The sequence below is a fragment of the Oncorhynchus gorbuscha genome, linkage group LG18, assembly GCF_021184085.1.
Source record: "Oncorhynchus gorbuscha isolate QuinsamMale2020 ecotype Even-year linkage group LG18, OgorEven_v1.0, whole genome shotgun sequence".
NCBI lineage: Eukaryota > Metazoa > Chordata > Actinopteri > Salmoniformes > Salmonidae > Oncorhynchus > Oncorhynchus gorbuscha.
In genome coordinates, this window is record NC_060190.1 from 38,685,153 (window position 1) to 38,712,962 (window position 27,810).

General features: G+C 42.8%; 1 protein-coding gene across 4 annotated transcripts in view; it reads left to right on the forward strand.

Annotated features, from left to right (window-relative positions):
• Window positions 1-27,810, forward strand: part of LOC124002567 (protein polybromo-1-like) — a 43,156-nt gene continuing 15,346 nt past the window's right edge. For all 4 annotated transcript variants that reach the window (XM_046310052.1, XM_046310054.1, XM_046310053.1 and 1 more), the window contains exons 1-21: window positions 1-152; window positions 871-1,026; window positions 3,329-3,426; window positions 3,558-3,705; window positions 9,547-9,696; window positions 9,983-10,168; window positions 10,485-10,583; window positions 10,781-10,958; window positions 11,118-11,334; window positions 12,530-12,671; window positions 14,321-14,418; window positions 14,926-15,064; window positions 15,384-15,521; window positions 16,147-16,258; window positions 17,969-18,176; window positions 20,891-21,194; window positions 21,471-21,607; window positions 21,705-21,916; window positions 22,072-22,254; window positions 22,461-22,618; window positions 25,634-25,876. In XM_046310052.1, the coding sequence (XP_046166008.1) occupies window positions 114-152; window positions 871-1,026; window positions 3,329-3,426; window positions 3,558-3,705; window positions 9,547-9,696; window positions 9,983-10,168; window positions 10,485-10,583; window positions 10,781-10,958; window positions 11,118-11,334; window positions 12,530-12,671; window positions 14,321-14,418; window positions 14,926-15,064; window positions 15,384-15,521; window positions 16,147-16,258; window positions 17,969-18,176; window positions 20,891-21,194; window positions 21,471-21,607; window positions 21,705-21,916; window positions 22,072-22,254; window positions 22,461-22,618; window positions 25,634-25,876 (3,345 nt within the window). In that variant the 5' untranslated portion in view covers window positions 1-113. The remainder of the gene's footprint in view (window positions 153-870; window positions 1,027-3,328; window positions 3,427-3,557; window positions 3,706-9,546; window positions 9,697-9,982; window positions 10,169-10,484; window positions 10,584-10,780; window positions 10,959-11,117; window positions 11,335-12,529; window positions 12,672-14,320; window positions 14,419-14,925; window positions 15,065-15,383; window positions 15,522-16,146; window positions 16,259-17,968; window positions 18,177-20,890; window positions 21,195-21,470; window positions 21,608-21,704; window positions 21,917-22,071; window positions 22,255-22,460; window positions 22,619-25,633; window positions 25,877-27,810) is intronic.

Consider the following 27,810-nt stretch of genomic DNA (forward strand, 5'->3'; position numbering starts at 1 on the left):
CCGCCTCGACTGTTTTCAAATGGATCGCAGCTTTATAGGGTCACATCCGGTCACAATATACTGCCACGGGGAGGAGCTTGACTAGCTAACGTTTCGAATGAATTGACTTTTTAATGAAACAATTTTGCTCAGGGAAACATACTACAATTCAGGTAAACCGGGATTGCATTTTGCTTTCAATTTGTTTATCAAAGTAGCATTACAACTAGCTTGTTAGCAAGCTAGCTCTAGTTTTTACGGTTTAGCGAACGTTTACATTTTAGGCGCTCGCCTTTGTAAGTTTACTTAGTCATCTAGCTAGCTAACAACGTTACTGCTAACTGTATTTATCAGCAGATTGTTAGCTAGATAGCGAGATAAACTAGCTAATATTATACGTCGAAGATCCCATTTTCCCATGTTTGATAACTAGCTGCTACCTCGCTAACGTTACCGGTAGCCAGATAAAGTTAACACGGACGTGTTTAAATGCTTTTCAGAGTTAATCTCTCTCAATGTTTGAGTTGCTACCGTGTTATGTTGCTACGGTGGTGTTGTTTTGCTGCCATGCTGTGTTGTCGTCTTAGGTCTCTCTTTATGTAGCTAGTGCTGTGGTGTCTGTCTTGTCGTGATGTGTGTTTTTGTCCTACTAGTGTACAGTACATTTTATTTTTAATCCCAGCCCTGGTCCCAGCGGGACTCTGTCTCTTTGTAGGCCGTCATTGTAAATCATAATATTTTCTTAATTGACTTGCCTAGTTAAATAAACGAATTATAATAAAATACTTCATTCTGTAACGTTACAGGTCTAGTCTGTGTTTATAATATTATACAAAATTGGATGGCTACTTAGCCAGCAAGCTAACGGTATTTGTGTGTGTTGTTGTGAAGGTACCATCAGTTATACCAATGAGTTCGAAAAGGAGAAGGGCCACCTCTCCATCCAGTAGTAGTGTGAGCGGAGGGGACTTTGACGATGCCTCCTCCTCCACTCCTGGAAGCGGGCGAAAGAGGAGAAGACCCTCTAATGTCCCTACGGTAGATCCTGTGAGTTGAATGTCTTACTCTTCTAGCTCTGATGCAGTGACGATTTTAGCATGTAGATCTTGGTGGGGCAAACAAACTCCCCCCATTATTTTTATGCATATATATGCCATATAAATAAAAAAATGCCAGCAAAGCCACTAAATAATGCATTAATTGCACTATAACGGTGACAAACGGTGCCCACAAACTTTTAGGGCCTAAATAAAGCTGTCCCAACAGCGGATATTTCCTTTCAGCACCATGGAGTGAATCCTTACCAACGCTACACCTAGCTATCAGCGGAGCCTTGTCTGGCAGCAAAATAGTTCATTCGCCCTCATTTACTGCCCTTAAAAACATAGCTGATATGGCTGACTTGCTGAAACAAATGTGGTTTCTACTGACAATTGAGATGTGCAAACTATGGCATAAGGGGACGACGAGCGGAAGACATTATTTGAGAATGCTAGGATGGACGTCGTCAATATAAATAATAAAAAATTCAGCCCTTTGAAATGTACAGTGACAGAATTCAGAACATGGGTCGTCGTTCTTACAGTATTCTCCCTGTACACAAAGTCAGAACTGTAGGATACATAAAGGGAGCATATAAGCAGACCATGAAAGCTCTTACAATATTCAGTGATTACATTTCTCTAAAACAGGCAATAGGCTACATGTGCACCACCAAGTCACAGTAGGAGTTAAGAGAGGGAAAGGGACTAAATTAATTAGGGTGAGGCACATGAGCTACTATCAGCTTACCACACAACACACACATAATATTACTTTCTTAGCTACAGTATACATATCTCCCTGACATATTACATTATGCAGCAGCATACAATACATTTATGGAATAACCTTGTTGTTCTGTGCTCACTTGCTCACATCAGTGATCTTCAGGTCGGAGCTCTAGAAAGAGGCCCAAGTTCTCAACTAGGATTGTTCAAAATGTATTTTCCAAGTTGAAGCTAGTTTTTTTTCCCCAGTGTTCCCAGTTGTCTTGAACTCACTGAAGTCTGAGATTTTCCAGTTGTTTTGAACATGGCAGAAGTCATGCTGGATTGACACCACGGCCAATCTATTCAACCTTTTCTGGCCCATGGTGTTATATGTGAATGTTTGTCTGTTTAAGCTTGGAAAAGAGACCCGTAAGCAAAAAAGAGACCATGTTTGTATGCGGATTTATGAACTAAATTATTATTTTTTGCATTGTTTGCAAACTGATGTGACACACATTAATGTGGGGGGAAAAAACATCAAATTAACTACAAAATATATACACAACCATTCAAAGGTTTGTTTCACTTAGAATTGTTCTTGTTTTTGAAAGAAAAGCTCATTTTTGGTCCATTTAAAATAACATCAAATTGATCTGAAATACAGTGTAGACATTGTTAATGTTGTAAATGACTATTGTAGCTGGAAACGGCTGATTTTTATGGAATATCTATATATAGGAGTGCAGAGACCATTATCAGCAAACATCACTCCTGTGTTCCAATGGCACATTGTGCTAGCTAATCCAAGTTTATCATTTTAAAAGGCTAATTGATCATTAGAAAACCCTTTTGCAATTATGTTTCCACAGATGAAAACTGTTGTGCTGATTAAAGAAGCAATAAAACTGTCCTTTAGATTAGTTGAGTATCTGGAGCATCAGCATTTGTGGGTTTGATTACAGGCTCAAAATGGCCAGAAGCAAAGAACTTTCTTCTGAAACTCGTCAGTCTATTCTTGTTCTGAGAAATTATGGCAAAACCCATTGAATTTGACAGACATCAGTAAAAGTATGCAAAAAAACTAAATCAAATTGTTGCTAGCTGCACAGATAACATGTAAACAGTCTAACCAGCTCTGCTAGGGCGAGTAAAATAGTGAAGCGTGAGGTGTTCTCTCATTTGTGTTTGGAAGAAGCTAGCCAGATTTAGTTAGTTAGTTAGCTTGGGCTCTTGTTGTGAGGTCAGAATGCTCGGATCAACCCTGCTCCTTGGCCAGCGCATCCGGTGTGCGCTCTGAACGCTCCATGAGCGAAATGCACTTGGATTTACGAATGGACAATCGAACAAAGCTCTTAATTTATGAACGCAGAGAGTGCAGTCTGACACTCCAGAGTGAATTTAAGAATCCTCCCTGACTATCCCTTTGATAAAGCTTGTGGTTATCTTTATCAACATCCTTGTTTTACTCTTGGTCAGGTTTGTCATGTTTTATTTGTGTGATGCAGTGAATCCAAGTTTCCCCAAACACGGAATTGTCTACTGTAACCTGCTTCGACCCACATTATTATTATTATCATATCATGTTTTGTGTTCAACAGATTGCTGTGTGCCATGAGGTGTACAACACTGTCAGGGACCACAAGGACAACCAGGGAAGACTGTTTTGTGAGCTGTTTATCAGGGTACCAAAGAGAAGGTAAGGGTCATAACAAAAATTTAGTCCCTCCCTTTCCCAACCCATTTTCTGATATTTGGTGCCAAATGACCATAGACGAAATATAGAGGAAAAGCCCCCAGGTGTCTTATCTCTGCCTCTTCCTCCCTCAGGAAACAGCCAGACTACTATGAGGTGGTGTCCCAGCCCATAGACATGACCAAGATCCAGCAGAAGCTCAAGTCAGAGGACTACCAAGATGTGGAGCAGCTCACTGCTGATTTCCAGCTCATGTTCAACAACGCCAAGACCTACTATAAGGTGACACACACACTATGTGGATTGAAGTCTAAGCTGAAAATCGATTGAAAACTTGATTGTGCTGTACTTTCTGGTATTACACTTTGTGATAACAAACCTTGTTAGTCTTTGACTAGTAGGAAACACATCCTTTAGACACAGCGGGTTATTCATGCTTTTATATCAGGGTTTCCGTTAGGATAATGTGGTACTGGACAACGTGACTTGGAAGATTTACATTTACTGGCCATTATGAGAAATGTACCGGACCCATATGCATTGGGTTCGTAACCCATTAGGGTGTCTACCTCCGGTGCTTGGAATGACAGAAATAACATTTACATTATGGTAATTCATCTTAACAGAACATTCAACTCCTGTAATGAAGCAGACAATAAAACGTCAATTTCAAACATTTGCCTAAATGCAATTCTAAACAGTGCACCTGATGCAGTATATGACCGAGATGAAAATCTCCTTAGAAAGAGGGTGACTCTAAAGATGCAACAACTAGGACGGGTTGCTAATATGACTAGGATTGTGCCTTTGGCTTCTGGACAACAAAAGAAAGTTGATATGAAAACCAATAGAACAGAAGAGAAATGGCTTCCATCACGTGGACTGGGATATGTTTCGTATTGCGTCAGACAACAACATTGATGAATACGCTGATTCGATGAGCGAGTTCATTAGAACGTGTGTTGAAGATGTCGTTCCCATAGCAACGATTAAAACATTCCCAAATCAGAAACCGTGGATTGATGGCAGTATTCGCGTGAAACTGAAAGCCCAAACCACTGCTTTTAATCAGGGCAAGGTGACCGGAAACATGACCGAATACAAACAGTGTAACTATTCCCTCCGCAAGGCAATCAAACAAGCTAAGCGTCAGTATAGAGACAAAGTAGAATCTCAATTCAACGGCTCAGACACAAGAGGTATGTGGCAGGGTCTACAGTCAATCACGGATTACAAAAAGAGAACCTGCCCAGTCACGGACCAGGATGTCTTGCTCCCAGGCAGACTAAATTACTTTTTTGCCCGCTTTGAGGACAATACAGTGCCACTGATACGGCCCACAACTAAAACATGCGGACTCTCCTTCACTGCAGCCGACGTGAGGAAAACATTTAAACGTGTCAACCCTCGCAAGGCTGCAGGCCCAGGCGGCATCCCCAGCCGCGCCCTCAGAGCATGCGTGGCTGGGGATGTGTTTACGGACATATTCAATCAATCCCTATCCCAGTCTGTCTTTCCCACATGCTTCAAGAAGGCCACCATTGTTCCTGTTCCCAAGAAAGCTAAGGTAACTGAGCTAAACAACTACCGCCCCGCAGCACTCACTTCCGTCATCATGAAGTGCTTTGAGAGACTAGTCAAGGACCATATCACCTCCACCCTACCTGACACCCTAGACCCACTCCAATTTGCTTACCGCCCAAATAGGTCCACAGACGATGCAATCTCAACCACACTGCACACTGCCCTAACCCATCTGGACAAGAGGAATACCTATGTGAGAATGCTGTTCATCGACTACAGCTCGGCATTTAACACCATAGTGCCCTCCAAGCTCGTCATCAAGCTCGAGACCCTGGGTCTCGACCCCGCCCTGTACACTGGGGCCCCACAAGGGTGCGTTCTGAGCCCTCTCCTGTACTCCCTGTTCACCCACGACTGCGTGGCCACGCACGCCTCCAACTCAATCATTAAGTTTGCGGACGACACAACAGTGGTAGGCTTGATTACCAACAGCGATGAGACGGCCTACAGGGAGGAGGTGAGGGCCCTCGGAGTGTGGTGTCAGGAAAATAACCTCCCACTCAACGTCAACAAAACTAAGGAGAGGATTGTGGACTTCAGGAAACAGCAGAGGGAACACCCCCCTATCCACATTGATGGAACAGTAGTGGAGAGGGTAGTAAGTTTTAAGTTCCTCGGCGTACACATCACAGACAAACTGAATTAGTCCACCCACACAGACAGCATCGTGAAGAAGGCGCAGCAGCGCCTCTTCAACCTCAGGAGGCTGAAGAAATTTGACTTGTCACCAAAAGCACTCACAATCTTCTACAGATGCACAATCGAGAGCATCCTGTCGGGCTGTATCACCGCCTGGTACGGCAACTGCTCCGCCCACAACCGTAAGGCTCTCCAGAGGGTAGTGAGGTCTGCACAACGCATCACCGGGGGCAAACTACCTGCCCTCCAGGACACCTACACAACCCGATGTCACAGGAAGGCCATAAAGATCATCAAGGACAACAACCACCCGAGCCACTGCCTGTTCACCCCACTATCATCCAGAAGGCGAGGTCAGTACAGGTGCATCAAAGCTGGGACCGAGAGACTGAAAAACAGCTTCTATCTCAAGGCCATCAGACTCTTAAACAGCCACCACTAACATTGAGTGGCTGCTGCCAACACACTGACTCAACTCCAGCCACTTTAATAATGGGAATTGATGGGAAATTATGTAAAATATATCACTAGCCACTTTAAACAATGCTACCTAATATAATGTTTACATACCCTACATTATTCATCTCATATGTATATGTATATACTGTACTCTATATCATCTACTGCATCTTTATGTAATACATGTATCACAAGCCACATTAACTATGCCACTTTGTTTACATACTCATCTCATATGTATATACTGCACTCAATACCATCTACTGTATCTTGCCTATGCCGCTCTGTACCATCACTCACTCATATCTTTATGTACATATTCTTTATCCCCTTACACTTGTGTCTATAAGGTAGTAGTTTTGGAATTGTTAGCTAGATTACTTTTTGGTTATTACTGCATTGTCGGAACTAGAAGCACAAGCATTTCGCTACACTCGCATTAACATCTGCTATCCATGTGTATGTGACAAATACGATTTGATTTGAGATGAGGAAGTCTTTCATAGCCAGCGCAGGTGGCAAAAGGCCTAGTTGATTATTGAGTTGCGGCGGTCAGCGAAAAGCATAAGTTATGTGAGAAGATTTAAAATATTGAGACATGAAGAAGGAGAGGGTGTGTGGCGAAGATAGACTATAGGTGCATCTTGTGCCTCAACTAGCCTACCTGGTTAAATAAAGGTGAAATAAATAAAAATCTCTCTCCAGAATGCATGCGCTCAGCTCTCCAGAATGCACTCAGCTGTCTCCTGACAATTCTTTTGCTGTTTCATTGTGTGAATTGTTTATTTTTATCAATTCCCCATTACATGTGTCACAAGTAGTAAAATATACCATTAATGCCTGTCATTTGGTTACATTAATTTCTGTTAATGCATTGTATTACTAATTAGGCCTATAGTCATTTACCATTCTCATTCTTGGGGTGGAAATGTGTTTTGCAGAGTTCACAACCCGCTACACTTGTGAGAAACACGTTTAGGTTTATTTCATAACTATAATTTATGAGTTTAGCCATTTTTTTCATTGTCTTTTGTTTGGAGTGCTCGGTGTGAGCAATGAGCATGGGTCTGGTTTCTCATGTTGGGGGAGCAAGCACAGAAGTAGCCTACCTGGCCTGCTGCGCATATATGTAAGAAAGTGCCTATTTGGGGATGTTTTCAGCTTGTCTTAACTTACCACATCCACTACTAATAAACCAAGTAATTATTTTCTTCATCCCACACAGTAAGTCAAATGTTTTTTTTTTTTTTACATCCATTGCAAATGATAGGTCTATTGTGAGGAACTATTAGGCTATTTGAAAAAAAATCACCAAGCCTCAGTGGAAAAGTAATAAAATACAGTTTGCTTTTGCAAAAACAGCTGTCTGAGGGCTGTATAATAGGCGGGTAGATACAATGTTGCAAGTTAGCAAGAAACCACTTCAGGCTGGATCCAGTTGATTGATTTGATACATTGTTGCACTTCACTAGCAATAATACATACCTCCAGTCAAGACAGACAAGAAAGGGACTGGAAGAACTGGAATTTCCATTAGTATGTTTTATTTGTCAGCTTTATCTAATTTTACTTCGTTGACAATAAGTTATAGGCCACCAGATGCATTGGCCACCCCTGAGTTCCATGTGCTCATTTAGGCTATTTAGCCACCAATGATCAGTGTATCAATGTGTCCATATGGCAGATGCTAGTGCTCTCGCATTAGTTGAGTTTGAACTTTTATATTTTTAGCAGTATAAATAAGATTTTTATGAATTAACGTGATAATGATTTTGAGAAACAAAACGTTATTATTGAAATGAAGCTGTTCCGCAGACATGCGCATATGAAACTCATAACTGGCACGTAGATCGGAAGAAGTGGTAGGATAAATTGTATGCTTCCCCAAACTTGAAACAAGTCTTTATAAATTCATTGCCTACGCATTTCTTTGTTTGGATTTTCAAGCAAGGCAGGACATGCCTCATAATATTAAGTTAAACATTCAGGTTTCAAACAATGTTTTCAAAATGCATACTAGAGGTCGACCGATTAATTGGAATGGCCGATTAATTGGGCTCCGATTTTGCCGATTTTTTTTTTTATTTTTATTTTTTTATTTTCAAAAAATGTTCAATTTAAATTTTATACACCTTTTATTTAACTAGGCAAGTCAGTTAAGAACACATTCTTGTTTTCAATGACGGCCTAGGAACGGTGGGTTAACTGCCTCGTTCAGGGGCAGAAAGACAGATTATCACCTTGTCGGCTCGGGGGATCCAATCTTGCAACCTTACAGTTAACTAGTCCAACGCAATAACGGCCTGCCTCTCTCTCGTTGCACTCCACAAGGAGACTGCCTGTTATGCAAATGCAGTAAGCCAAGGTAAGTTGCTAGCTAGCATTAAACTTATAAAAAACAATCAATCATAATCACTAGTTAACTACACATGGTTGATTATATTACTAGATAGCATACAAGTATCTAAGTATCTGACTGAGTGGTGGTAGGCAGAAGCAGGCTCATTTTGCCAGCAGCTCTTCGTTGTGCGTCAAGCATTGCGCTGTTTATGACTTCAAACCTATCAACTCCTGAGATGAGGCTGGTGTGACCGACGTGAAATGGCTGGCTAGTTAGCGCGCGCTAATAGCGTTTCAAACTTCACTCTCTCTGAGCCTTGGGGTGGTTGTTTCCCTTGCTCTGCATGAGTAACGCTGCTTCGATGTGGTGGCTGTTGTCATTGTGTTGCTGGTTCGAGCCCAGGGAGGAGCGAGGAGAGGGACGGAAGCTATACTGTTACACTGGCAATGCTAAAGTGCCTATAAGAATATCCAATAGTCAAAGGTTAATGAAATACAAATGGTATAGAGGGAAATAGTCCTATAATAACTACAACCTAAAACTCCTTACCTGGGAATATTGAAGACTCATGTTAAAAGGAACCAGCAGCTTTCATATGTTCTCATGTTCTGAGCAAGGAACTGAAACGTTAGTTTTCTTACATAGCACATATTGGCACTTTTACGTTCTTCTCCAACACTTTGTTTTTTGCATTATTTATACCAAATTTAACATGTTTCATTATCTACTTGAGGATAAATTGATTTTTATTGATGTATTATATTAAGTTAAAATAAGTGTTAATTCAGCATTGTTGTAATTGTCTTTATTACAAGTACTTTTTAAAATTTATTTAAATCAGCCGCTTAATCGGTATCCTCTTTTTTGGTCCTCCAATATTCGGTATCGGCGTCGAAAAATCATAATCGGTCGACGTCTAATGCATACTGCCTCCAGCTAAAGTGGTGGGTGACGTGCTGATAGCCTGCCCACCGGTGGGGGGTTTTCTCCCGGGTCAATTTGGCCGAAAACAATTTTATTTGACTTTCTTTTTCTTTTTTTTGGCCAACAGCCAGCAAATACTGGCTAACAGAAACTCTGTTTTATCTCTGACTTGTCAGGCTGAGGGTGTGGAGTACCAAGAAGCCTGCAGGCTGTGGGAACTCTATGTCCACACCAGGAATGAGTTTGTTCAGCCAGGGGATGGTGATGAAGATGATGACGATGGTGAAGACATCCTAGATAATCGTGCTCTCTTCACTGAAGATGAGGTAAAGATTAAAGATCATCTGACAAATATATCTATATATCATGAGATCTTTAAGCTCCTTGCTGCTTTGTATGTCTATCTATCATGGACAATCTACATCATGTTAAGTCGACCACATATATCTTTTATTCTCACCTCTTCTGTGTCTACAACATCTACCCTCAAGCTAAGTTTACTCATTGTTGACAAGCTCCGTAGACTTGCAACACTTGCAACTCAAGTTCCATAAGTACTGGATGTACGTGGGATCATAACTTGTGGTTGTTCCTGTATGCTCTGATCTACAGACCCCACCGAGCTGCCTGAAGGAGGTTTTGGAGCAGCTGCTAGATGCTGTAGTGTCATACACGGACCCCTCAGGAAGGGTCATCAGTGAGCTCTTCCAGAAGCTGCCTTCCAAAGTGCACTACCCAGACTACTATGCCGTTATCAAGGAGCCCCTTGATCTGAGAGCCATCACTCAGAGAATACAGGTAATTTGTGCAATTTGTGTAGAATTGATTGACATCTAATTGGTTAAGCGTATTAATACATAAACACATGAATATAGGCCAACTTGATATTGTTTGTTATTTTGTGTAATCATATAAGAAATCATATGTGTCCTGTGTAGCACAGTTCGTAGAGCATGGCGCTTGCAGCACCAGGGTTGTGGGTTCGATTCCTGTGGGGGACCGGTATGAAAATGTATACTTTCACTACTGTCGGTCGCTCTGGATAAGAGCGCCTGCTAATTAACAAAAATGTAACTCTGTAACCTAACCATGATATTTTGTGAATCTTTGTCAGATCGGATACTACAAAAGTGTCACCGGCATGGCTAAGGATGTTGACCTTCTGGTGAAAAATGCAAAAACATACAATGAACCAGGATCTCAGGTTTTTAAGGTATATTTATCCTCCTATATGGCATAGGATATATTTTATACAGCATTTCCCTATTGGTATCTTATGTTCTTGTGAGTAGTTGTGCGGAAAGTCTAGTTTCAGTAGAGCCATGTTGTGCTCAAGATTTCCCTGCATGTCTACAACTTAGATGTTATAGAAAGCACACTAATCTCAATGCTTCCTTATTTGATGTCAAGGATGCTAACATCATCAAGAAGGTCTTCATCCAGAGAAAGACTGAGATAGACCATGCTGAGCCCACTAAGACCAGTGTCCGCATCAAGAACCGGAGGTCAGCCCAGGGAGACCGTTTCTCTGCCATCACTCTGGCTTTGCAGTACGGCTCAGAGAATGACGAGGACGCCCTGCTCTCTGGTGAGTTTGTCAACACAACAAACACGCGCACACACTAACCAGATTTGAATGGTTGAGTCTTTGAGGCCAAGCCCTCTTCATAGCTTTATGTTGTTACGGTGTGTTAAGTATGTGTGATTTTGTAAATGTGTGCACTTCTCTGTGTATCATGTGTTCCAGGCTCTGTGCATTATGACGAGGGTGAGTCTGAGGCGGAGTGCCTGAGCTCCAGTATGGACATGGGTAACCCAGTGTTCCAGCTGTACGAGGCTGTGAGGGGGGTTAGGAACAGCCAGGGACCGCTCCTTTCTGAACCCTTCCTCCAGCTGCCCTCCAGGAAAGAATACCCTGACTACTACCAGCAGATCAAACACCCCATCGCCCTGCAGCAGATCAGGTAGGAATAGGCTACTACAGTACATTGTCCTATAGCTTCCTATTTCGCAACAAAGCATCCTTCACTCATGCTGCCAAACATACCCTTGTAAAACTGACCATCCTACCAATCCTCGACTTTGGCGATGTCATTTACAAAATAGCCTCCAATATCCTACTCAACAAATTGGATGCAGTCTATCACAGTGCAATCCGTTTTGTCACCAAAGCCCCATATACTACCCACCATTGCGACCTGTACGCTCTCAATTGGCTGGCCCTCGCTTCATACTCGTCGCCAAACCCACTGGCTCCATGTCATCTACAAGACCCTGCTAGGTAAAGTCCCCCCTTATCTCAGCTCGCTGGTCACCATAGCGTCTCCCACCTGTAGCACACGCTCCAGCAGGTATATTTCTCTAGTCACCCCCAAAACCAATTCTTTCTTTGGCCGCCTCTCCTTCCAGTTCTCTGCTGCCAATGACTGGAACGCACTACAAAAATCTCTGAAACTGGAAACACTTATCTCCCTCACTAGCTTTAAGCACCAACTGTCAGAGCAGCTCACATATTACTGCACCTGTACATAGCCCACCTATAATTTAGCCCAAACTACCTCTTTCCCTACTGTATTTAATTAATGAATTTTGCTCCTTTGCACCCCATTATTTTTATTTCTACTTCGCACATTCTTCCATTGCAAATCTATCATTCCAGTGTTTTACTTGCTATATTGTATTTACTTTGCCACCATGGCCTTTACCTCCCTTATCTCACCTCATTTGCTCACATCGTATATAGACTTGTTTATACTGTATTATTGACTGTATGTTTGTTTTACTCCATGTGTAACTCTGTGTCGTTGTATGTGTCAAACTGTTTTGCTTTATCTTGGCCAGTTCGCAATTGTAAATGAGAACTTTGTTCTCAACTTGCCTACCTGGTTAAATAAAGGTGAAATAAAATAAATAAAAATACAAATAGGCACTGTACATGGAGAGTTGGTGTCCGTGTAGCTAACGTCAGTCAATGATGAAAAAGAGAATGTCCACTCACAGTGTTGCTGCTCCCAATGCAATTTTTTCTCCTTTTTTCTCCTTTTTTGCGAGCAGCAAAACTCTATGGACCTTGTTTTTGTCCAGCTCCTGGTGCTATTTTGAATGTATGTAAAAACCCATCCATTCAGTGAATGATGAACTTCTTTGTCCCTGTCTCAGGGAGAAGATGAAGAATGGGGAGTATGAGAGTGTGGAGCAGATGGACTCTGACCTTACTCTGATGTTTGAGAATGCCAAGTGTTACAACGTGCCCACCTCAAGCATCTCCAAACGGGCCCTCCGGCTGCAGCAGATCCTGCTGGTCAGTAGAGGGACTTGGATCTTGTTTGCCATTTGCTGTTGGTTTAGGAGGGGGGCTCTCCAGCCCTGTTCCTGGGGACCTACCCTCTTGTAGAGTTTCACTCCAACCCCAGTTGTAACTAACCTAATCTAGTGCCTGGCAAAAGTATTCACCCTCCTTGGCCCCCTATTCACCCCCCTATTTTGTTGCATTACAACCTGTAATGTAAATAGATTTTTATTAGGATTTCATGTAATGGACATACACAAAATAGTCCAAATTGATGAAGGAGGGCATTCATCAGAAAGGCAACAGAGACCAAAGATTACCTTGAAGGAGCTGCAAAGCTCCACAGCAGCAATTGAATTAACTGTCCATAGGACCACTTTAAGCCGTACACTCCACAGAGTTGGGCTTTACGGAAGAGTGGCCAGAAAAAAAATAAGCAAACATGTTTGGTGTTTACCAAAAGGCATGTGGGAGACTCCCCAAACATATGGAAGAAGGTACTCTATTTAAATGAAACTAAAATGGTGCTTTTTGGCCATCAAGGAAAACGCTATGTCTGGCGCAAACCTAACACCTCTCATCACTCCGAGAACGCCATGCCAACAGTGAAGCATGGTGGTGGCAGCATCATGCTGTGGGGGTGTTTTTCATCGGCAGGGACTGAGAAACTGGTCAAAATTGAAGGAATGATGGATGTCTCTAAATACAGGGAAATTCTTGAGGGAAACCTGTTTCAGTCTTCCAGAGATTTGAGACAATGACCCTAAGCATACTGCTAAAGCAACCCAGACTTCAATCCAATTGAGAATCTGTGGTATGACTTAAAGATTGCTGTACACCAGCGGAACCCATCCAACTTGAAGGAGCTAGAGCAATTTTGCCTTGAAGAATGGGCAAAAATCCCAGTGTTTAGATGTGCCAAGCTTATAGAGACATACTCCAAGAGACTTGCAGCTGTAATTGCTGCAAAAGGTGGCTATATAAAGCATTGACTTTGGGGGGTGAATAGTTATGCACGCTCAAGTTTTCCGTTTTTTTGTCTTATTTCTTGTTTGTTTCACAATAAAAAATATATATTTTGCATCTTCAAAGTGGTAGGCATGTTGTGTAAATCAAATGATACAACCCCCCCCCCCCAAAAAAATCTATTTTAATTCCAGGAATTCCAAAATTGGAAAAATGCCGGGGGGGGGGGGAATACTTTCGTAAGCCACTGTATAGCTTATCAACCAGATAATTATTAGAATCAGGTGCGCTAGATTGGGGTTGGAGAAAAAACCTACAGGGCGGTAGCTCTCCAGGAGCAAGATTGGAGAGCCCTGGTTTAGGGTAAGAGCTGAATATATTAAACTAGTTCAGAGTTCACTGGTAGGATTTCTTTCTGGTGGTGGGTTGGGACTGGAACTGTAGGAATACAAGACATAAAAATGCTAATTCTGGTAGGGTTTCTATATAACAGTGGTGGCTCATAATAATGGCCAGAATGGAGCAAATGGAATGGCATCAAGCACATGGAAACCATGTTTTTGATACCATTCCGCTCCAGCCCAATTAAGGTTCCACCAACCTCCTGTGCTGTATACAAAATAATTGAAGACCGAATGGTGAGTAGTACACTATTGTTATTGTTTTGAATGCAGTATGTAATGAATGTTTTGCAGCTTAAGAAGAGGGAGCTTTTGAGGAGAGGTGACGAAGAGGAACAGGACAGCATTCTGTCCTCTGACACAGGAACCGGCAGTGCCACCAAGAGGAAAAGGTAGGACCACTTCTCTCTTTCCTTACCACGTCTACTTAGATGCCCATTGTTGCCATCTCACACCAAGTCAACCACCTATCGCTTTCATTCTCGATTTCTGTGTCGATCTACAACAGCTGCTTATAAGTCACAGGAGGTTGGTGGCACCTTAATTGTGCAGGACGGGCTCATAGTAATGGCTGGCACAGAATGGACGGAATGGTATCGAAAGCATCTAATACATGGTTTCCATGTGTTTACCATTCCATTGACGCCAATCCAGCCTATGTTATTAGCTGTCCTTCCCTCAGCAGCCTCCTGTGTTATAAGTTGGCCCTTTGTCAAGCTAAGTAGATCTGCAACACTTGCACTCAAGTTGCCTACAGGCGGCCAGGTTTTTTTGATCAAATCTATAACGCATTAATTCGCTATCCTGACAACTTGTGTTAGCTAATATTGCATTCATACATGTTTTATATTTAATTTTAAAAAGTAACTTCACTAACCCAGGCTTCTCTTGCTCTGCAGCCATAAGAAGAACATGAAGAACCGTATGAAGGCACTGTATGCTGCAGTGACTGAAGCCAGAGAGCCAGGCACCAACCGGAGGCTCTGTGATCTGTTCATGGTCAAGCCCTCCAAGAAGGATTACGCAGACTACTACAAGGTAGATATGAGTTCAACACAAGGCTTTCACAATCCACTAGTTGGTCGTTGCTAGGGTCAATTAATCAACGTTTTTCTTTAAACGTACCAATCTTACTTTCCATGACAAAATGTAGTCCGGTGTATTGGATGTATCCTATTGCAGTGGAGAAACGCCACACATTTTATATCCAAGCAGAATCTTGTTCATTTGAAACGCGTATCTTGGGTTCAGCAATGGAAAATATCTTGGAATTGTTATTTTTATTCCCCAATGTTGGAATCGATACAGATGCCGTGGATCGACTAATCTATGAACCTAACTCCTCCCTACTAATCAGGTGATCCTGGAGCCCATGGACCTTAAGACCATCGAGCACAACGTCCGCTCAAAGCGCTACGCCACCGAAGAAGCCCTGATGGACGACATGAGGCTGATGTTCCGCAATGCACGTCACTACAACGAGGAGGGATCTCAGGTAGGACCACAGCCAATCACTCACAGGGCCATGTCGCTGTGAACAGTGTGAAGCGAACCGGTGCACATGCGCAGATACTGCGTGAGAGCAAAGTGTTGTATCTCGTTCATTCAGTATCCTCAGCCATTCGTTGATGATAGGCCCTGCTTTACTGAAGTTGAAAGACATTGTGAGATTATTACATTGCAAGATACAGCTTTTGATAAAATAAAATAAATTGTCGTTAGGTAGGTCTAGTGCACGGTCTGACTGTCTACTAGGTGGCCGACCTGCCTGTACTGTGCTCCTCCCCTCTCTCGCCATCTCGCTAGCTTGCTATGAAAACAGTGAGACCCAAAGAATTGCTGGCATTATGAATTCACGTGGAATCTTTTCTTCTTCTCATTATAACAGAAACCCGATTTTTGGAAAAAATAAAAATGTCAGTTTCAACATTTGGATCGTTTTTTTTTTTTTTTTGCCGTATCCCTAGTAGGTGTAAAACTGGGTGGGACTGACTACCTGAACATGTCCAGTAAGAAACTGAATGCTGTCTATCCTATTCCTTAATGAACACAACCCTGGGCTAAATTTACAACAAAAGGGAGGGTTGAGTGACATGTTCTGATGTTGTTTTGCTGTGAAGGTTTATAACGACGCTGGCATCCTGGAGAAGATAGTGAAGGACAAGAGGAAGGAGCTAGGAGCTTCTCCCGAGGAGGACACTGACAACATGGGATCTCCTAAGCTCAAACTAAGTGTGTTTGACTCTTCTCTATGGGCGTTTTAACATTACTTCTGAAAAATTCCAAGAAAACATACACCTTAGCCAAATACACTTAAACTCAGTTTTTCACAATTCCTGACATTTAATCCGAGTAAAGATTCCCTGTCTTAGGTCAGTTAGGATCACCACTTTATTTTAAGAATGTGAAATGTCAGAATAATAGGGAGGGAGAGTGATTTATTTCAGCATGTATTTCTTTCATCACATTCCCAGTGGGTCAGAAGTTTACATACACTCAATTAGTATTTGGTAGCATTGCCTTTAAATTGTTTAACTTGGGTCAAACATTTCGGGAGCCTTCCACAAGCTTCCCACAATAAGTTGGGTGAATTTTGGCCCATTCCTTTTGACAGAGCTGGTGTAACCGAGTCGGGGTTTGTAGACCTCCTTGCTCGCACATGCTTTTTCAGTTCTGCCCACAATTTATTTTATAGGATTGAGGTCAGAGCTTTGTGATGGCCACTCCAATACCTCGACCTTGTTGTCCTTAAGCCATTTTGCCACAACTTTGGAAGTATGCTTGGGGTCATTGTCCATTTGGAAGACCCGTTTGCAGCCAAGCTTTAACTTCCTGACTGATATTCTTGCTTCAATATATCTACATAATTTTCCTAACTCATGAAGCCATCTATTTTGTGAAGTGCACCAGTCCCTCCGTTAGCAAAATACAACCACAACATGATGCTGCCACCCCATGCTTCACGGTTGGGATGGTGTTCTTCAGCTTGCAAGCATCCCCCTTTTTCCTCCAAACATAACGATGGTCATTATGGCCAACTGTTTTATTTTTGTTTCATCAGACCAGAGGACATTTCTCCAAAAAGTACGATCTTTGTCCCCATGTGCAGTTGCAAACCGTAGTCTGGCTTTTTTATGGCGGTTTTGGAGCAGTGGCTTCTTCCTTGCTGAGTGGCCTTTCAAGTTATATCGATATAATAAGTTATATCGATATATTTATATCTATATTTACTGTGGATATAGATACTTGTGTACCTATTTCCTCCAGCATCTTCACAAGGTCCTTTGCTGTTGTTTTGGGATTCATTTGCACTTTTAGCACCAAAGTACATTCATCTCTAGGAGACAGAACGTGTCTCCTTCCTGAGCGGTATGACGGCTGATTGGTCCCATGGTGTTAATACGGTACCTTCAGGCATTTGGAAATTGTTCCCATGGATGAACCAGACTTGTTGAGGTCTACCATTTTCATTCCTGATGTCTTGGCTGACTTCTTTTGATTTTCCCATGATGCCAAGCAAAGAGGCACTGAGTTTGAATGTAGGCCTTGAAATACATCTACAGGTACACCTCCAATTGACTCAAATTATGTCAATTAGCTTATCAGAAGCTTCTAAAGCCATGACATCATTTTCTGGAATCTTCCATGCTGTTTAAAGGCCCAGTCAACTTAGTGTATGTAAACTTCTGACCCACTGGAATTGTGATACAGTGAATTATAAGTGAAATAATTTGTCTGTAAGCAATTGTTGGAAAAAGGACTCGTGTCATGCACAAAGTAGATGTCCTAACCGACTTGCCAAAACTATAGTTTGTTAACAAGAAATTTGTGGAGTGGTTGAAAAACGAGTTTTAATGACTCCAACCGAAGTGTATGTAAACTTCCCTCTTCAACTGTATATCTTGCTGTTTTGATTACATTTTCACGGAATTCTCTCTGTAGGGAAGAGTGGTGTGTCTCCTAAGAAGTCCAATAAGTGCCTGACCCCCCTGCAGCAGCGCCTCAACGAGCTGTATGACGCTGTGAGGAACTACACAGACGCCAGGGGGCGACGCATCTCCACCATCTTCCTGCGCCTGCCCTCCCGTGCCGAGCTGCCTGACTACTACGCCACCATCAAGAGGCCCATCGACATGGAGCGCCTGCGCAGGTAAGCTAGAGGCTAACCTGTGTGTGTGTGTGGTAGTGATGTGCGGGTTGACTCATAACCCGCAGTTCCTGCGGTTATATCTGGGGGTTTAGGGTCATGTAATATTGTGTGGATAAAGGCTGGGTTGAATAAAGAGAAAACAATGCCTTACATTCATGGATGTTTTATCATTCTTGTGCAATTTATATTTATAGGCTACATTGAGGTTTTTCTTTCATTATTTTAGGCTAACTGTACGCGTGCCAAATAGTCTACAAATTATTTTGGGAACGGGCAAAAGAAAAGCAAGCGTTAATCCACGGCGGAAAAAAGAACAATGTCAAGAGTTTTATTCAATATGAGAAAAGCTGTGAAATGGAGAGTTGAAAATAGAGCGAAGGGAGGGCCAGAAATGTAATGTTTTGGAAAGATGTGGTAAAAGGATGATAGCAGTACAGTCTATGTGTAATTGTGAGGGCTATATAAATTCAACAGTCACAAGACTGGGACTTCAAATAAGCCTATGACACTTTAAGGGAACTGTGGCCTACTGTTCGGATGGGTTAAATGGAAAATGAAATCTGGACACTAGGTCTATAACCTCTCACATAGCCTTAATATTATCTCCTGAAGAATTAAGCATTTCTTAAATGTAGGCTACATTTTGACTTGGGAATATGAGTTGAGAGAAAATCTTTCTTTCAGTATCTTGAGAGAATGTGAATGCACAGTTAGCACCACTACAGACAGTATCTATCTTTATCAGCATCATAAAAGCTGATAGTATTTCATCCACATAAAATATGCATCCAAGCTGAACTAAAATCTCATCAGAAACATATTGGGTTGTTTTCACAGCTTTCTATTTCCTTACAACCGGTCAAACTGATGTCATTTGGAAGTTTGAATCCCAGTAAATATTTTTTTATTTTTTTTAAGTTATTGCATTTTCTCCTCTGCCACTAAACGTCTTTTGCTCCGCGAAAGAAGCAGAGATGACAGAACTTTACCAATGTCAACTAGATTGAAGAATTCATTCTGTTGAATTCTTATTATTATTTTTATATTTCACTTTTATTTAACCAGGTAGGCTAGTTGAGAACAAGTTCTCATTTACAATTGCGACCTGGCCAAAATAAAGCACAGCAGTGTGACACAAACAACAACACAGAGTTACACATGGAATAAACAAACATACAGTCAACAATACAATAGAAAAAGTCTATATACAGTGTGCAAATAAGATAGGATAAGGGAGGTAAAGGCAATACATGGGCATAGTGGCGATTGCAGGTGGGTGCGAGTGAACAAACAGCTGACCCTTCCACCACTAGTGTGTGGCTAACTAAAGGTTAGGTTGCTGGGTGGTTAGAGAGGTGGGCCAGGAACTAAGGTTGCCCTGTTTGAATCCCAGCTCCGACAGGGAAAAGCTGTTGTGGAGTGAGCCAGCAACTGGAGGGTTGCTTTTGTCAGTATTCTTGAGCAGGGCACTTATCCACTAAACTGCGCTTGGGGTTGGGATCTGATCAAACTAAAAACAACGTTTCATTCAGTAGAATAAAATAAGAAGAGTATAGTACAAAAATAACAGGTATCAGAATAAAATTGACTGTAACAACAATGTCAGTGACATTTGAGTATGATTTGCCCTCCAAAAATGAATAATTAAATAAATACTATATAGGTTGTTGTAGCTTTATTTGAATGAAGTGAGATAAATGACGAATCCATAAAGCAAACCATATTAAGTAAAGATGTAAAAAGAAATATATATATACACTGCTCAAAAAAATAAAGGGAACACTTAAACAACACAATGTAACTCCAAGTCAACGGTCAGAAACAGACTCCATAAGGGTGGCATGAGGGCCCGACGTCCACAGGTGGGGGTTGTGCTTACAGCCCAACACCGTGCAGGACGTTTGGCATTTGCCAGAGAACACCAAGATTGGCAATTTGCCAATCTCTGTGCTCTTCACAGATGAAAGCAGGTTCACACTGAGCACATGTGACAGAGTCTGGAGACGCCGTGGAGAACGTTCTGCTGCCTGCAACATCCTCCAGTATGACCGGTTTGGTGGTGGGTCAGTCATGGTGTGAGGTAGCCTGACTGCCATTAGGTACCGAGATGAGATCCTCAGACCCCTTGTGAGACCATATGCTGGTGCGGTTGGCCCTGGGTTCCTCCTAATGTAAGACAATGCTAGACCTCATGTGGCTGGAGTGTGTCAGCAGTTCCTGCAAGAGGAAGGCATTGATGCTATGGACTGGCCCACCCCTTCCCCAGACCTGAATCCAATTGAGCACATCAGGGACATCATGTCTCGCTCCATCCACCTACGCCACGTTGCACCACAGACTGTCCAGGAGTTGGCGGATGCTTTAGTCCAGGTCTGGGAGGAGATCTCTCAGGAGACCAGGAGCATGCCCAGGCGTTGTAGGGAGGGCCTCATTTTGACTTGTTTTAAGGACATTATATCAAAGTTGGATCAGCCTGTAGTGTGGTTTTCCACTTTAATTTTGAGTGACTCCAAATCCAGACCTCCAAGGGTTGATACATTTGATTTCCATTGATAATTTTTGTGTGATTTTGTTGTCAGCACATTCTAATAAGAATATTGCATTCATTCAGATCTAGGATGTGTTATTTTAGTGTTCCCTTTGTTTTTTTGAGCAGTGTATATTTCTCCCCGTTTCAATAGAAAATGCAATGATCTTCTCTTCTTGTTCTCCAGCCACATGGCGGGAGGCCGATACCAGGACGTGGATGCTCTGGTGGAAGACTTTGCAGTGATGTTCAACAACGCCTGTACCTACAACGAGCCAGAGTCCCTGATCTACCGTGACGCTCTGCTCCTCCACCGCGTGCTCCTGGATACCCGGCGGCTGCAGGAGGTAGGGGAGGAGGGCGGCGGCTCTCCCCCTGCTGTAGGGCCAGTGGTCATGGAACTGATCAGGAACCTGTTTGTGTCTGTGCTGGCGCACCAGGACGAGGAGGGGAGGTGTTACAGCGACTCACTGGCTGAGATCCCTGCCCAGGTAAGAGAAAGGAGATCGCCCATACTCTACCTGGTGCTGCCGTATTCATAGTGTCTCAGGGTAGGAGTGCTGATCTAGGATCAGGTCCCCCACTGTCTATGTAATCTTATTCATTGTGATCTAAAAGGCAAAATCTATCATAATTCAGCACTCATATGGCCCTTGGTTATGCTCTTAAAAATAACTGATGTTTACGATATCAGCAAAGTCATTCAGAGTTTTTAATAGCAACTGTTTTTCTGAACGACAAATAAAACTGTTAACTGACTTCAACAGGACCCGACCAGCCCGGAGAACCCTCCGCTCAACTTCGACGTGATCCGGGCCAACATAGACCGAGGACGCTACCGCAGGCTGGACGTGTTCCAGGAGCACATGTTCAATGTGCTGGAGAAGGCCAGGCGCCTGCACAGGTACGTAGTCATTAGAAAGGCCTTTTGAATTACTCTCCAACCTTTTTTTAGTCTTGAACCACCCCCAGAACCCTCACCTTGCCCTGTCTCTTCCCAGGACGGACTCTGAGATCTTTGAGGATGCGGTGGAGCTGCAGCAGTTCTTTATAAAGATCCGGGATGAGCTGTGTAAGAATGGGGAGATCCTCCTCTCCCCTGCGCTCAGCTACACCTCCAAACACCTGCACAATGACGTTGAGCAGGAAAAGAGAGAGAAACTACCTAAGGAGATAGAGGAGGACAAACTGAAGAAGGAGGAGGAGAACAAAGGTGTGTTAGTGCGTGATGGCGTTGTGGCCGGGTATGCGTGTGTAGAAATCTGTGCTGGTGTGTGATTGCCAGTGCAGGTGATTGATGTGACATAGACTCTGAGTCTGAAGCGTATACAATGTGAGAGGTATTATAATATTCTAATTTACTTCCAGAGGAGGGAGAGAAGGCTGAGGACCCAGCTGGGGGAGGTGCGGGGCCAGAGAGGACATACCGTCAGGACTGCAGCTTTGAGAACAGAACCTACCACGTGGGTGACTGTGTCTACGTGCAGCCAGCCGAGGCCAACCTCAAGCCTCACATCGTCTGCATCGAGCGCCTGTGGGAGGATGAAGCAGGTAACCAACTCAACACGCAGGTTTAGAAATGCACGCTTTGAGACACACACACACACACACACACTTACTGCTTTCTGACACTCCCTCCTGTTAGTAATGTGTGTGTGTGTGTGTGTGTGTGTGTGTGTGTGTGTGTGTGTGTGTGTGTGTGTGTGTGTGTGTGTGTGTGTGTGTGTGTGTGTGTGTGTGTGTGTGTGTGTGTGTAGGTGAGAAGTGGCTGTATGGCTGTTGGTTCTACAGGCCTAGTGAGACCTTTCATCTAGCCACACGCAAGTTCCTCAAGCAAGAGGTCTTCAAGAGTGACTACTTCAACAAAGTACCAGTCAGCAAGATACTGGCAAAATGCATGGTCATGTTTGTCAAGGTAAGGCTATCCTATATATCTGAACGGTTTTGATAATACACACCCCGGGACCATAGATGTATGCAATTTTATGCTCATGCATGCCTCGCCTACCTCAGGATCTGTCTTCTTCAGCCATCTATTTCCTGTGTTTGAAGGGTGCTTTTATTTCTCTCCTGCAACTCATTCATGCTCTTACTTGTGCCTGTCGCTTTTTCACGTTAACGTTATGACTGCGGAGATGTTTATAATGACCTGTCAAACACACCCCAGTAATTGCTGAAATGGGCTCAATGGAATACATTCTTTCTGTTGCATCTTTAAGAACACTAAAGCTTTGTCTGGAATGTAATGTAAGGCCTGTTGTCTCGACACTTTAACATCACAAGAAAGAGAAGTAACTTTATTTTAATTGGTGTTAATTTTTTTTTGTAGAATTGAAAAAAGTGATCATTTAATACAGTTGAATGTGTACAAATTAGATGCTCTGAAATGAAAGCAACTTCAGAAAATGAACATTCGGATTATACTGATATTATGTCTGATCTCGCAAACAATGTTAAGTGTATAGGTGGGTGTAATCTAGAGACAAGCGTGTTGGTTTTTAATCCGAGGGTATCCTGCTATTGAATGCTATTTGTATCCTGCTGTTGAATTATGCAACAGAACGTGCTAACAGTAATTTATCAGGCAGTCGAGACAGAGCAAGTTTTTGGTGGTTGCAACCCTGTTCCACCTCTTTATGTTAATTTTGTGGTTTATGCACTATGCAAATGAACCTAGTGTATTTAAACAAATGAGGCATGTGCATATATTATTTTGAACACACACATATATATATATGCCATGCATCAGCTGGAGTGGTGTAAAGCTCGTTGCCATTGGAGTCTGTAGCAGTGGAAACACGTTCTCTGGAGTGATGAATCACGCTTCACCATCTGGCAGTCCGATGGGTGAATCTGTGTTTGGCAAATGCCAGGAGAACGTTACTTGCTCCAATGCATAGCGCCACCTGTACAGTTAGGTGGAGGAGGATTAATGGTCTGGGGCCGTCACTGACTGCCTCTTCACCCCGCTCTCATCCAGAAGGCGAGGTCAGTACAGGTGCATCAATGCTGGGCCCGAGAGAAAAACAGCTTCTATCTCAAGGCCATCAGACTGTTAAACAGCCATCACTAACATTGAGTGGCTGCTGCCAAAATACTGACTCAACTCCAGCCACTTTAATAATGGAAAAATGTATGTAATAAATGTATCACTAGCCACTTTAAACAATGCAACTAATGTTAACATACCCTACATTACTCATCTCATATGTATATACTGTACTCTATACCATCTACTGAATCTTGCCATCTTGATGTAATAAATGTATCACTAGCCACTTTAAACAATGCCACTTTTTATAATCTTTACATACCCTACATTACTCATCTCATATGTATATACTGTACTCTATACCATCTACTGCATCTTGCCTTGCCGTTCGGCCATCACTCATTCATGTATTTTTATGTACATATTCTTATCCATTCCTTTACACTTGTGTGTGTGTGTATAAGGTAGTTGTTGTGAAATTGTTAGGTTAGATATTACTGCATGGTCGGAACTAGAAGCACAAGCATTTTGCTACACTCGCATTAACATCTGCCAACCATGTGTATGTGACAAATAAAATTTGATTTGAAATTTTTTAAATTAAATCATCTCTCAGGCAATTACTCAGATCAGAATTGGATCAGAGAGGCCAATGTTGGAATGATATCAAAATACATGTTTAATGTACATAAAAAGGCCTACATGTCAAAGTGTAGGGGATATGCATATTGACTACAGGCTCATATCCAAACCCATGCTGAAATGGGGAAATTGCCAGAAAATGTAGCCAAACTTTTTTTTAATGAGACAATTAATTACACAAATCAATGGAGACTGCTGATGGAAGGACGGCTCATAATAATGGCTGGAACGGAGTGAATGGAATGGCAGATGTATTTGATTCTTTTGTACACTAGTTGATGCATCTTTAGGTCACCCCTTTTTCTTAATTTCTAACTAATATTTTCTTCTCTGTCACGTGAAACCGCTTGCACGTGTGGTGCACTTTTGAGAATGCCGTTTTCCCTCTAATTTCATTTTGGAAGATTCACATGTAGCCTTCAGCCATGTGCGCTTTGCTGAGCTTATAATATTAAGAAATAAAACTGTATCGACATTTTAAGGCTAAACAGTGATCTGTTGCATCATCCTCACTGTATGAATTTGGGATCGGTCTTTCTAGAACTGTCCCAGAGTCTTGCTTTGAACCGTCCTAGACATTTCTTTTATCGCCCCAAGGATGACAGGACGCCCTTAATTTCAAACCGTGGAGTGAATCATTTTATTATTTGGTTGTAATTGTAATGTTACAATATTTCATCAACCATTTTATTTTTTTATTTCACCTTTATTTAACCAGGTAGGCTAGTTGAGAACAGGTTCTCATTTGCAACTGCGACCTGAAACCATCCTCTGAAACCATCCTCTAGGATGGCCTTAAATGGGCAGTGTTGAATATGCAACTTGAATATGCAAATAGTGTTACCTATATTTTTTTTGTCTGAATCTCTATGGTAAAGAAAAAAAGATACTAATGCATTTTATTTTGTAAAGTGGTTCCTTGCATCATGCAATGATGCAAACATGGTGTTAGACTATAGTTTTTATTTTTGGACATGTAACTTGGGCTTTCAGACAAGCAAAAAAATCTGTCCTTGTCCTAAAAAAAGTTCATTCCAAACCCTGCCGTTGCTAAATATTGTAATGTAATTTTGTAATATGAGATACACTGCCTTGTATAAAGCATCATCCCTCTCATTTTGACATGTGGTAGTCTATATTGTTTGTTTTGAAATCGTCTACATTGTCTACTGTGCAGAACCACTGATCTACAAGTCACCTTGTATCCCAAATAACTACTCATTGCCAAGATTAGTGATTCTTCCTCAAACTGATTCCCTCCAACACACTGACCAACTGTGTGCTCCCCCTCTACAGGATTACTTCAAGCTTCAGCCTGAGGGAGTAAGACCAGAGGACGTGTACGTCTGTGAGTCCCGTTACTCTGCCAGGAACAAGGCCTTCAAGAAAATCAAGATGTGGGCCGGGCCAGCCGGCGTGAGGTTTGTCCCTCGGGATGTGCCGTTGCCCGTTATCCGGGTGGCCTCCATGTATGCCAAACGTGATCAGGAGAAACTGTTGGCCGTGGCCGATAATGGCAGCCACAGCATCGTCGACAAGGTGAGAAGTCTGTGCACAGGAGGATATTAGCTCAGTTGGTATAGCATGGTGCTTATGCCAGGATAGTGGGTTTGATTCCCGGGACCACCCTTACATAAAAATGTTGCACACATGACTAAGTCGCTTTGGAGAAAAGCATCTGCTAAATGGCATATATTATAATAATAATAATAATATATGCCATTTAGCAGACGCTTTTATCCAAAGCGACTTACAGTCATGTGTGCATACATTCTACTGTCAAACGATTAAAATAATTAATCAACATTTTAGAATTTGTAACAATGTTGGCCCCGAAGAGATATATTGTTTTTTTTTTTAAGCAGTGCATTAACTGGCATAATATGATTTGATTATAAGGGAAGAAACATAAAATAATCTGTATCAGACTTGCTTTCAATGTGAATGACGGATCTATAAGTCCCATTTCTATGTGAATTTGATCGGGATGCCCAAAAAGTTACATATTGCAGCTTTAACTTTGACAGCCCTAATTATTCTATTTTATTTTAGAGCATAAAATGCATTTGTCCTGCTTATTGGACATGTCCATCACAAATAAGACCATCATATTTACTGTACATTTACATTTAAGTCATTTAGCAGACGCTCTTATCCAGAGCGACTTACAAATTGGTGCATTCACCTTATGACATCCAGTGGAACAGTCACTTTACAATAGTGCATCTAAATCTTAAAGGGGGGGGGGGGGGGGGGGGGGGGAATACTTATCCTATCCTAGGTATTCCTTAAAAAGGTGGGATTTCAGGTGTCTCCGGAAGGTGGTGATTGACTCCGCTGTCCTGGCGTCGTGAGGGAGTTTGTTCCACCATTGGGGGGGCCAGAGCAGCGAACAGTTTTGACTGGGCTGAGCGGGAGCTGTACTTCCTCAGTGGTAGGGAGGCGAGCAGGCCAGAGGTGGATGAACGCAGTGCCCTTGTTTGGGTGTAGGGCCTGATCAGAGCCTGGAGGTACTGAGGTGCCGTTCCCCTCACAGCTCCGTAGGCAAGCACCATGGTCTTGTAGTGGATGCGAGCTTCAACTGGAAGCCAGTGGAGAGAACGGAGGAGCGGGGTGATGTGAGAGAACTTGGGAAGGTTGAACACCAGACGGGCTGCGGCGTTCTGGATGAGTTGTAGGGGTTTAATGGCACAGGCAGGGAGCCCAGCCAACAGCGAGTTGCAGTAATCCAGACGGGAGATGACAAGTGCCTGGATTAGGACCTGCGCCGCTTCCTGTGTGAGGCAGGGTCGTACTCTGCGGATGTTGTAGAGCATGAACCTACAGGAACGGGCCACCGCCTTGATGTTGGTTGAGAACGACAGGGTGTTATCCAGGATCACACCAAGGTTCTTAGCGCTCTGGGAGGAGGACACAATGGAGTTGTCAACCGTGATGGCGAGATCATGGAACGGGCAGTCCTTCCCCGGGAGGAAGAGCAGCTCCGTCTTGCCGAGGTTCAGCTTGAGGTGGTGATCCGTCATCCACACTGATATGTCTGCCAGACATGCAGAGATGCGATTCGCCACCTGGTCATCAGAAGGGGGAAAGGAGAAGATTAGTTGTGTGTCGTCTGCATAGCAATGATAGGAGAGACCATGTGAGGTTATGACAGAGCCAAGTGACTTGGTGTATAGCGAGAATAGGAGAGGGCCTAGAACAGAGCCCTGGGGGACACCAGTGGTGAGAGCGCGTGGTGAGGAGACAGATTCTCGCCACGCCACCTGGTAGGAGCGACCTGTCAGGTAGGACGCAATCCAAGCGTGGGCCGCGCCGGAGATGCCCAACTCGGAGAGGGTGGAGAGGAGGATCTGATGGTTCACAGTATCGAAGGCAGCCGATAGATCTAGAAGGATGAGAGCAGAGGAGAGAGAGTTAGCTTTAGCAGTGCGGAGCGCCTCCGTGATACAGAGGAGAGCAGTCTCAGTTGAATG